The 12,485-nt window shown below is 39.8% G+C and overlaps 1 protein-coding gene across 1 annotated transcript in view; it reads right to left on the reverse strand.

The window, feature by feature from the left end:
- The window catches only part of IGF2R (insulin like growth factor 2 receptor), a 94,113-nt gene that overhangs the window by 14,456 nt on the left and 67,172 nt on the right, over positions 1-12,485 (reverse strand). The window contains exons 34-42 of the mRNA XM_019550001.1: positions 11,701-11,960; positions 10,395-10,607; positions 9,109-9,258; positions 7,116-7,277; positions 6,218-6,425; positions 5,649-5,795; positions 4,436-4,670; positions 3,252-3,388; positions 2,514-2,628 (exon numbers count right to left, since the gene is read on the reverse strand). Coding sequence (XP_019405546.1) covers positions 2,514-2,628; positions 3,252-3,388; positions 4,436-4,670; positions 5,649-5,795; positions 6,218-6,425; positions 7,116-7,277; positions 9,109-9,258; positions 10,395-10,607; positions 11,701-11,960 — 1,627 coding nt within the window. The remainder of the gene's footprint in view (positions 1-2,513; positions 2,629-3,251; positions 3,389-4,435; positions 4,671-5,648; positions 5,796-6,217; positions 6,426-7,115; positions 7,278-9,108; positions 9,259-10,394; positions 10,608-11,700; positions 11,961-12,485) is intronic.

Raw genomic sequence — 12,485 nt, forward strand, 5'->3', positions numbered from 1 at the left:
CCCCACAGCCCTTCCCTCCCCCCTCCACAACAGACTTACAAGCTGGTGGAAGCTGTGTCCAGCATGGTGAGCTGTGTCCAGCATGGTTTAGTCTATGACTGAATCTTTGGATCCAATTCAGCCGAATTGAATCAGGACAACAATTCGAGTCTTCGAATCAAATCACTGTCCCCCTGAATCTGCCAAATCCAAAGCAAACACTTCCTGCTTCGCACTGACGTACTAATAAGCATACTGCAAGTTGCACCCCAAGAACTTCTATCCCTGCCAGAAAACCAGTTAAAAGCTTTGACTGAATTTTTTTGGAAAAAAAATTAAAGGAAAGAAATTCTGAAAATGAACGAACATGTTGTAGCTACTCCCTTCCCTTCCCTGCTTCTAATTAAGTGACTGGTAACCTTTAACAAGCCACAGGCTGGAACAACCTGGCTTCAGTCTGACATTAGCCAGATCACTTCAGCAGTAAGTCAGAGGCCAGCTGGGAACTATACCACCACCACTTCTCCCAGCCCCTACTTCCTGGCTGGAGCATAAGCACAGCTCCCTCCTAGCTGGAAGGCTGCGCTCACATGGCAGTAGGGACAAGAAGTGGGGCAGGGTGGGAAGTAGCAGTAGTGGTGCAGGCACTGCTGAAACTGTCCAGGCCCAGCACCGAGGAAGCCCTCCAGTTCTGTGGGCTGAATCTGGCCTGTAGACTGTAGGTTGCCAACTCCTAGTCTATGTAATTGAAAATAATTTATTCAGAATTTTCTGATTCAAGCTGTACATCACAGAACAGCAAGGAAAATTTGGTTTGCAATCCCCACAATCCTGCTGGTTTCTCTTTCTAGGACTTAGGTACTTACCACAATCATTCCACTGCAACAGCATCCTAGTATCAAACAACAGGGAGGAGCCAAACCAGAGGAAAATTGACTGGCATTACAAATGCAACAAATAGAAATTCTCTTGTACACCTTCCGGTTTAAGTGACGGACAATCAAAAATTCAAAGTTGCCCAAAATTGATTGATATTCAGCCTTTAACTTAAAAACACTACCAGAAGTTTCTGAACTTGAGTTCCTTGCTCACTATGACTTTTATTCCACAAGAAGACACAGTGAACCTTGTGGCTAGAGCTACCACTTGAACTGTCATCCTCAAACCAGGGTTCTGTAGCACCCAGGGTGCCACAAGACCCATTCAGGGGTGCAAGCAACACTGTAGCCATGTGCCTTGTGAGGAATCAGATCAGGAACAGATGGTCTTGCCACAGCCTTTCCAAGTACAGCTCTATATGCTCCTCCCAGAAACACGGGCACATGGGATAATTCCACCTCTGTGCTCCCACCATGGCCACTTCCCAGTCCAGCTCTGCAGGAGGCATGGTGACAGCACCACCTGTACCTTGAGTGAGAACCACTGTTCTACAGGAAAGATAAGTCTTGCTTTTGGCCCCTTCCTCAAGTCCGATATCTTGTCTTTGCTTGCCACTATAAATCACATACCAGTTGTATGTTAATTAAGCAAGTAGCTTTAATTATTAAGTGGGGGTGGGAGAGAGGAAAAAGACAAGCATTTTGGCATGAGAGAAACGAGCTATTTTGAACTCCAGTCAACGACTTCAGTATGTGGCTCAAAAGCCACTCCTGCAGCCCTTCTGCAGCACACAGCCAGAAAAAGGGCAACATGAGTTACCACACTGCACTTTAACCACCTGATGCTGGTCAAAGTTTGGATCCATCCAATTTAAGGGCTGCATGGACAAGATAGTAAGAAGGATGTTTTGGCACACTCCACTGTAATATTCTAAACGTTAATCAGCCTGCTCTGCAGCCTACTGCTAAGTTTGCTTTATTAGAGATCCCTGTACAGTCATGAGCACAGAGAGAAACAAGCACTTAAAGTGCAAAGAACTTACTGCTTCATTTCAGTCTATTGGCATAAAAAGTGATGGGGGGTAGGCAGTCTGAGATGAAAGTTCAGTCTTTCAAATGAACTTACATGACTGTATGCCTGGCATTACATGCATTAGTGACTGAGGCAGTATAACAGTGGTCCTCAGGCTGCCACCAAATTCAAAAGTTATGGAGAGGTGCCCTGACTAAAAAAGGTGAAAACTACTGCATTAGAAGTTATAAGCTAGGCATTCTCTCCTCAAAGCTACTTACTTGCTGCAACTACTTGGACCTTCTGGAATTAAGAATATACTATGTCCCAACCGCAGTTTCAAGCCAGACACCTTCATCAAAAGAATCTCAAAAGTTACTAATCAAAGTTCTTAAAATCAAGATCTGTTCATGTCACATCCTCCTAGTATGTTTTCATAATACCTCTAACGTCAGAGCAACAGACAACAAGAACAGGAGACATTGCCGCTAGTGAGAACCCTGGCATGTCGAGTCCTGCACAGCCAAAGAGCAAAAAGATTGCAAGATCTTCACTTACAGTTTGTCTCTTTCAGGCAGTAACCAATAGGAAGTAGTAGTCATAAATGGTTAACTAACACCTGAGGGTCAAAAACTTTTACTCACCGTTGCAACACAGGCTTGCCAACTGTTTTTGCACATTTCAGTTCTATAACAGTTGTTGCTTTCTTGTTTTCGCTACACTCTTGTCCACCGGAGTAACTAATATATACTTTATCATCTGAAAAGAAAGAGACACTAGGGTCCTTGTAGTTCTCCTTACAAACTACAGCTAGATGTTTAAAATTGTATAAAGAACTAAATCGGTGTTTCATCAGACACTCTGTCAGATTACAGTATTTTGTAATAATCAGCACAACATCCAAATTCCAAATCACTCCAGACAAACCATTACTATGCAACTCTTGCATACAATTTCCCCCAAGGTTTAAAATTTAAAAAAATCTGTCCTCAATTTGTATTGCAACAAGTTTTCTTGATACATTGTAAAATTCCCCTCCACATTCTCAAACAGTGTACTATTTTTACTGTTTACAGACTAGCTCTGGGGGGTGGGATTTAATTAGAGACACTTCAAGAACCGCTCTAAAGCGCCTGGAGCATCATGCGCATCAGCGTTCTCCCGCTGAAAAACAGTGGTGGGGATGTTTTAACTAGAGCTCATTTGTACTCATCCCTGTGCTGAAAAATGATGCAGCTGGAGTCCCATTAACAATAAAAAGCTTACAGGCAAGACGACAGTTCTTCTGCAGTCTTCACATAAGAACTTCAGCATAATTACTAGGTCCTTGTAAAACAATTAACAAAATTATCATTAACAGAAGTTCAGAAGGATTATTGTACCTGTCACATTCAGCTTCTGTGTGTGAACAAGTCCTAACACCTGAACAGCACCATTTCGGCTTTTTCTGCAAATACTAGCTCTGTCAGAGCAGCCTGTGGGTCCTTCATATACTCTCTGACAAAGATTCATGTAATACCTACAGCATGAAAAAAACCCACATCACTAGCAGACAGAGATTCTCTTTGAAATAAACGTATGCTAAGCAAACAGGAGCAGGGAAGACAAATATACCATTCATATATTTTGAAAGTAGCTTGGCTTTCTTCATTGTAATGACTTGTAATCAAATTATTTTTAAAGACTCATATAAATGAGCTGAGGCAAGCAGTGTGTGAACTACAAAACCCTGCAGGGTTTTTAGCCAGCATTCCCAAGTTGAATTACTTGATTTTATTTTTTTAAATAAAACTCATTTGACATTTCTTACCAACTTAAGTACACACTTATAACAAAAAGTTACAGTTGGATGGAAGTGAACTAAAATTGTAGTTTTAACCAACACATAAAATAATGTCACCTTGAAGTAGACTGAAATGTAAAACAAAATTTACATTTAGAACAGACTAAATGAGGGAGTATAGTTGAATTGTTTCTGGTCTCAATGACCTTTTAAGTCTTCAGCATAGGCAGGCCTCCTCTCCATTTTGTTTTAATCACAAATAGGCAGTTGAAAAAGCAGAGACTCCTCCCCCCACCCCACACTCAATCAGCTGTGCAACAGTCATTGGCATTTGGAAAAAAGAGACTTGAAGTATTTCCTCCACTGGAAATGAAACAGTGAACACAAAGTGAGAGTTAATTACATGTGATATTGCACCATGTTTAAAAAGCTTACTCTGAGGTCAAACCAAGGTATTCCTCTTCATTAAATATGCAAACAAACACCTTAGAAGTGCTGTATCAATGAATTATTGACATATGAAAGTGAATTTTGTGCTAAATGGTGACATCTTATGTTAAAACCTAATCTCAGTTTGGAAACAGCTAAAATATTTAAAAGATACAATTGGCTTTTATAAAACTTTTATCCAGTTGACATCCATTTAAAGAACTGTATATTGGAAAAATCCTACCAAGTTAAAATAAACTACTGAACATGGTCTATTGAATACTGATAATACCCTCTTAACTTTAGGACAGAAGCTATTCAGTGGATGAAAAGAACATTAAAATATGAACTCACGAGCTCCCTTCATAGGAGAAGACCCAAGATCCTGTAAGGGAAGAAAGCACTCTCAAATCGTATGTTTTGTGCTTTTGGATAAACTTGCATTCCATCTTCTGTGGTGGACAAACCACCTGTGTCTTCCACTCGAATGTCACAGCACAGCCAAGTGTCTCAGTCAAAAACTGAGGGGTGCCTTCGCCAGCATTTTCATCACACTTGAAAATAATAGTAGATTCCCGATTCCCAACCACTATGAGAAGAATCATTAAGGATGATTAAGAACCTGAAGATGTTTAAAGGCATTTGTAATTACTGCATTGCAGAACTGACAACTGGGTAGAAGAGTGTTCAGATTAGACTGAGCCTGGTATGGGCAGCAGACATTTGAAATAACAGAATGAAAATTCAAAACAACCTTAATAAGTTGAAGAAAAATGATGCAAAAAACCCCAAACAAAAACAAAACAGGATGTGGGAAACATTGCACTCAGGACAAAAAAAAAAGGTTGCATGTACAAATAACCAAAGAACAGAGAAGACTTCAGACCTGCCAGAAAGAACCTGCAGGAGTCATACATGGCACAGAAAGAGATCCTTTCATTTTATTCCCAACAGGACTGGCAGCAGCTGGTTTACATAGCCAGTAAGGAGATTTCAAGTAGATATTAGAAATAATGTTTTAACCATGAAAGTAAAGCAGCAGAACATATAGGCTGTGGAACTGCAGTCACTGGAAATTAAATGCAGATTAGAAAAACACCAGAGTAGGATGATTTAGACAGGGATGTTCTGCTTTGAGCAGGAGGTTTGAAGTAGATGACCTTCTGTGGTCCCTTGAAGCCCTGTTTTTCTACACTGCTAGCAAAGAGAGCTGAATCTTGGTTTTTAGGACATATGCAGTTGTTGCATTCTACCTCCTAGATTTACCAAACAGTTTTCATATAACATTATGCCAATAACAAAGAATCTTGTTCCACATGAGTTGGACTGCCCTGCATTAAGTAAAGCTTTTTACCATATTCTGATGATTGACAATTTTCTACAAGTTCATGCAAGATACTTGTATTCAGACAAACCTATTTATTCCACACAATGCATCCCCTCTCCCACCTTTTCCCAGTGGTCCCTTTTGATTGCTATTATACCAAGGTCCTTTATTGGTGCCTTTGGTAATTTGGTCCAGTTATGAACTGCATACACTTCATACCCAGGTTAACTTCTTACTAACCATTTCCACAAAATCCCCATTTTCCATCTTTGTCATAATCCCTGGTTGTGGAACACCATGGTTTTCCTTCTCCATCTGTAATGCACTCTTCATAGTTCTTGTCTTTATACTTGAAGGGGAAGACACAAAGTTCACCCTTTTCAGTCACTGAAAGTGGAGGCAACATGTCAGTACACAAAATATTCTCATTACTAGGTATACTTTTTTGGATTTATTCTGCTCACCGCCACCCCTCCATCCACCATATTTTGAAATTCACTGGCACAATTAGTTAGGTATGGATGTCACATCCAGAAGCATTCAGATACCATACTTGGTGCAATACAGTAACCTAAACAAAGAGATAAAAAGCTATCATTTAGCTATTTCAAACCTACTGTCTGTTGCACGGGTTATAGTTTGCAAAGAAAGGCTGTCCTCTAGCATTAGAATTTAATAGATCACAAATGAAAACACATTAAGTTACAATAAAAGCCAAGATTGCCTCTTTCAAACAGTAAAATTATTTTCTTGACAGCTGCAATTCATTTTAAACGTAGAAGTACACAGAGTCAGTTATGGGATCTTACCTGGAGGGCACTGATCACCCCTTGTGTACTGCAGAATGACAGTTTCATCCTGATGCCTGTAATCCATTTTCATTTCTTTGACATTTCCAAAGGAAGCAGCACTGTTTTCAGACACCAGGCATACTGCCCCATCTTTGCATTTTCCTTGCGGTACATCTACTGCTTTAGCACACACGCCAACATGGTAACTGTTGGAGCCAGACAAGATCTGCATGGACACCGAACAGTGGCCCATAAGTCAGAAAAATAAATGACACGGGATAACAAGCAGGCAATATTCTTCAAGAATTTCCCATGCACTCAAAATTTGGCATAGGGCTCAACTGGAATGAGCACAGAAGAATTCTCTAAGTCCAGTAAGTAGTCTATAGCCAAAGTGATATGAGTGTGGACACACAGCACATTTCACTGCTGTAATCTGCCTAGACACCTCTGGAAACATGAAGTAGGAATCAAGTTACCAAGAGTCATTCTGGCATAGTCAGAGCATGGCAGCAGTAAGTTACACAAGAGGCACAAAGGGCATCTGCAGTTCAAGGCAATTTTGAATGGAGCTGGCCCTCAACTCAAGGCAACTTGTTACTGGCTACTCTGCCATCTAGTGGTGAGGATCTGAAAGACAGCACTCTAGGTAGCAGCCTTAGCTGGGTGTCAGTGCACCATGAAACAGCATACTACAAATACTGATGCAAGTTACACTAGTGTTTACTTGCATATGAATTCTGGGTGGCAACACAAATAGTCCAAATGGAACAGCAAGTTCTCCCTGGGGCAGCTGGAGCTGGCACAGAACAGGTACTGTGTTCTCACAGTTTACTTAAAATGAAAGTTACTGCTTTAAATTCAGAGTATAAATTTCCCACTCCTAATATGGGCAAAGCAATAGCAACTGGGTTACCTTGTATGTGTTTTTAGAAAGGCTGGCCAAGTCAAAAGTGTAATGCAACTGTTCATCAGTCACAGAACAGCCTGAAGTTTTCACTTGATCAGGACACGCTAGCGGAGTGCTCCACTCAAACACAAAGCTGCAGTCAAGTCTTCTTATCATCTTTGGCTTCCCCTGTTACCAAAACAGCAAAGTAGCATTAGAGGTTTCAATTATATTTCTGCAGTTACTTAGCAGTCAGAAGTCTTAACTGACTAATCTTGGTTCAGGGCTATCACCTGCTACAGACTGAACATTTTGCAAGCACCAAAGCATCCATTTTGTATCTCATCTAAAGGATTTGCAGGATGAAAAAAATAAAACTCTGTTTTCCATGAAAGTTCAAAATTTGGCTTTGTTTGGCATTGAACAAAAGCTAAAAAGTTCCAGAAGAATCTCAAAGGCAAAAAATAAATAAATAAATAAATAAAAATCAATAAAATTCAGCTTTAGTTCAATTAAGATAGTTTTGTTCCCTTCCCGATTTTGTTTAAAAAGAGACTTCAAACCAAAATTGTCAACTTCATGGGGAAAGAATATTTCCATCTGACATTTTCGAACTTTGGTTAGGCTCTAAAACAAGAATTTCAGCAAGATGAATGTGATTTATTTTTTATAGCTACATTAGAAGAACACCTTGGACATGCATCTGAGCACTTGAGAAGTACATCCCTGGTCAGGAAAGAGAGTACTTAACTTAGCAAAAAGGATTCTGGTTTGGTATCTACTCAGCTACACAGTAATTCTGTAGAAAAAACAGTCAGGCTAAGTACAGGTAATCAAAAAGCCTGAGGTTGAATCTTTGTATGTTAGGTCTAAGCTGTACTGATTGAATTGATAGGCAAGTGAACAGACATTCACTTTTCATACCAGAAATGCAGCCACATGCTTGCAGTGGTCCAGGGCAGAAGCTGGGGAGGGGCAGCTGCTAGAGCATGCCTCCCTGCTCAGCTGAAACAGACAGCTTGGACCAAGGCTAGCCCACACACTCTGCATCGGAGGTTTGCAGAAGAGATGCAAAGCATCATGAGTGGCTGGAGGGTTGAATTCAAACTTGAATCTAGAAGGCATTTGGGACAGAAGTTCAATAAAAACTGATTCAATATAAGTCAGTTAAGTCCAATACTTCATCCATCCAGGCTTATCTTAAACCTAGTTGCATCCATTTTGAAAGTGGGTTATGTGCACTGAACTTCTGTTGTATTATACTTGAACCAGTTTCCAATCACTTATACCAGTTTGTGTGCAATTTCTGTACCTAGCCTGAAAATACAGGCAGCCAGGCAACCTCCCCTAGCACTTCCCATCTCACATGCCTAAGAAACAAATCACCTTTTAAAAAAACATGGAAACTCAATGCAGGACAGAAGAAAGCTTTACAGAGTTCAGGTTTTCTGACTTCTGGTACAGGGTTAAAAAGAATCATTGAATGCTGTTACTGAAAAATCAGAGCTTAAAGTTATTCCCCACTTAGCTGATTCAGCTTTTTAACCCACATAGCCTGCCATACCCAAAGGAAAAAAATGCACCTTAAAAACAATTGAATTGGGCTATTTACTTTGCAAGCATCTTCTTTAATAGTCACTGTCCTTGCATAAAAGTTTAAAACAAAAATCCACTAAGCCAGTGGCTTTCAAACTGGGATACGAAACATTGTCCCAAAGGAAATGTGCCTAAATTTTAATAATGACAGTGGGGCTTTTGAATGATGTGCAGTGCATAATAGGGCTGTCACATGCTGATGTCTGTGTCACTTCTCCTATGGGATGAACATGCAGAGACATCAAGCGTAAGGGATATAAGCAGTAATATTTTGCAGCTAACTATATGCAGTCAAGAACATTTCAAAATCACTACACTAAGCAAAAGCAACACTCCCTGACTGGTGCTCATTTCTATATACTCATATATTTTATCCTCCTGCTTTTAGTAGCTCTTTTCATTCCAATATGTGAATGCTTCTTACCATAGCTATTCCTCTTTCACACTGGAAGACTATAAGGGAAGTATAGTTGAGCTTTCCGTCTGCTGGACAAGGCGTGGTACTGTTAAAAGTAATACGGACTTCATTTGTTGCAGGATTTAAAGTGGGAGGTTCAGTAATGCGACCAATATCCTAAATAAGCAAAGCACACTTGTTAACAAAATGCATATCAAGAACTGACTGATATCAAAAGAACTGAATCCCTACATCTTCTATTGCAGGGGTTCTTAACCTTTTTTGTGCCATGGACCCCTTTGGCAGTCTGGTGAAGCCTATGCACCCCTTCTCAGAATAATGTTTTTAAATGCATAAAATAACATACATAGGATTACAAAGGAAACCAATTATATTGAAATACAGTCATCAAAATACATTCATTTTGCCTACATTCATAATTGAAGGAAATGCTAAATTTCAGTTAGAGGTTAGTGAAAATAAAGATGTCATTTTTCTCCCATCCAAGTTCATGGACCTCCTGAAATCTATCCACAGACCCCTTGGGGGGTCCGTGGACCCCAGGTTAAGAACCCCTGGTTCTACTGGATTGAGCTGGAGCAAGCATGGTCAAGTATACCTGGAAGTCATTCCCTATAATTGCTCTCCTTAGAAACAGATACATCTTTAGAACAAGTCAAAAGGAATTTAACCGTCTGAAGTACTTTCATTTGTCTATTTGCCCCTCCCCACTTCCTTTAAGGGTAGCACATTTCAGTAAAAGAACATTAGTATCCCTGCCAGTCTTGCCTAAGACTGTGCTATCACCTTCAAACTCTATCATGGTATTTTAGCTGTACCTGGTCATCAAATCTTCTTGTGAAGTTTTGTAAATCTTTCCCACTGTTACATTTCTGCTTCACCTTTTAGATAGGTCAGTGAGGAAAACTAATACACTCTCCTCTGCCACACAAGGTGGCTAGTTAGTTTTCTGCTGACTAACTAAAGTATTCAGCAGCTATTTTTAATGAAAACCCAGGAGATGGAGATATTTGCTTACAGGTTTTGGTCCATCAGTAAGAGCTGTCAGCATGACACTGACAGGGGAGCTTGGAATCCCAGGGATTATCTCATTCAGGATAAAATGCAGACACTAACAGCAGAAGATGCATAATGGACAGACCTTTGCAGATGCCGTTTTAATCTATTTGCAGCTTCCTTCACCCCCCTCAACAATCCTGACTCCAAACAAGACATTTCACTACATCAGGGAGGTTTTCAGGATACATTTGTCAGTTCTCAGTATTCCAGTGGTTTCTGGATACTGTACTTACTATAGGAGGACCAGTAACAGGAACCATGCAGACTGCTGCCCCAGGAGGGCAGTTGACATCTTTGATTGGATTGAGAGGCTCACAAATATTAATGTAGAAGTCTGGAGTGAGGTCAGTTAGATCATCATCATCAAATGCCTCATAATAACCCGTTCGATGGATCAAAGGGGAGAGGTCAATAACTGAGCTGCCATTCAACACCGAGCATTTCACCTGTTAAGAAACATGTTTGATGTTCTCATGGAACTGTTTGTTCTGCAATGACACCCTTTGGTCAGAAAGGGGAAGTTACACTTGGGAAAAAAGGGTAAATGCATTTTCAAAATGAGAGCTTCCAAACAAACCCAAGATCATTAGAGCAAATGCCTTAAGGGACTCTTAATGCATCTAGGCTACAGGACATGAGAAAATATTAGTCTGCAAATACACGTAGCCACTGAAATTCAGACAAATTTCACAATAATCTAAAAATAGGCACAGGATTACACTTAAAGTGAAATACTCAAATCATTAGTTGATAATGCAGTAAACTTTTCATTGTATAAGCAAGGCTGCTATTTTTAGCAAGTTTATATTTACTGGCATTATTGAAAATTAAAGGTTTCAGTGTTATCAGAATCAAAGAATTTAATTGGGAGCAACATGCTCTTATCAGTGTCCAGTTTTAGAGACAGAAAAGGACCACTATGATCATTACAATCTGTGGCCATTATAACAGGGCCACTGATGCCCAGTACAATGCACTAGAGAAGTTCACTCTGAAGGTCATACAATAATCTATTCCATCCACAGCATTTTCAAGAAAAGATGCATATACACACAAATCATGAAATAAATTAACTTGCAAATACCAAAACTCAGTGGTTAAGCTGAAAATGAGCCTGGTACTGTTCTGGTTGGGAGAGGTAGGGTCTTCCTAATAGATTAGTTAGGAACATTACCCAAAAGACTTCCCTTTGCAGGGCTTGGAGGTGTGAAAACTAATGCAGTTTGAAGTCAGGCAGACGGTGCCACCCTGTCCTGCATTCTCTCTTAAATGGGGCTTATTAACTAGAGCCAAACTTTTACTTTCCATTACACAAACACCATACACTGCATTTACTGCTGCTTCATTAGCTAGACAAAACAAATACTTCCTGTATGAAGAGCTATCCCCACGCAGAAAGCCTAGCAGAGGTCTCTTCACAAAGAACTTCTGTATTAGAAGAAGCTTATCTTCTGAAATGAAGAATCTAAACATTAACAGCAGTGTTGTAGCACTGTGACTATGGTTTCCTTGTCAAAACTTCAGCTTGTGGATCCTTACCTCCTCTTCACAGGCTAGAGAAGTATGCCAGGAAAAGTAATGCGTGCAAGTCTGTTCATCAAAAGATAAGAGAACAGGCTGACCATCTCCAGCATCTGATTTGCACACAAAGCTAAAGTGACTTCTGTGTTTCAATGCAGAATTCGCTGGACAAAGATCTCCCCCCTCATAGACCAGTTTCAGCACTTGATCCTGATAAGTTAACATTTTGCTTGGTCTTCCAGCAATAATACGTTTCTGACCATCACTAATGCAGACGCCTAAATGAAATTAAATGAGGAAGAGTTAGATTTGGAAATAAAATGACTATCATGCAACTATTCATTGTTCCTTATGTCTTCAGGAAGTTTTAAACAAGATTGTAAAAAAGTCTGGAAAAAGTGTTCTTGTGCTTTTTTTTTTTTTTTTTACACTGAAGTCTTTCAGTACATAGAACTGCTATAACAAAGAGTTGCACTAGTAGGTTTAAATATCAGATTTACCACCACTGCCTTGCACAAAGTACAGAGTTTAAAAATCCAAGCAATTCAAACAATATTTTAACCAGGTTTTAATACAAATCAAGCAAGAAACCTCATTTCAGAACAAGGTTTATCATCTTCATACTGAAGTGTGAATGAATCTTACAACAGCTTGCTTGCAAGAGGCAGCATTTACACTGCACATTTTAGTGTATTTGATACTTAGGAAAAGTGTCTAATTTAAAAAAATGCTTAAAGCAGATTTCTATTAACTGTTCATTGAGAGGCTGGGAATATAGCCTATGACCAGCCTGGGGGGGGGGG

This window comes from Crocodylus porosus, unplaced genomic scaffold, assembly GCF_001723895.1.
Source record: "Crocodylus porosus isolate Cpor-Errol unplaced genomic scaffold, CroPor_comp1, whole genome shotgun sequence".
NCBI classification, from domain to species: Eukaryota; Metazoa; Chordata; order Crocodylia; family Crocodylidae; genus Crocodylus; species Crocodylus porosus.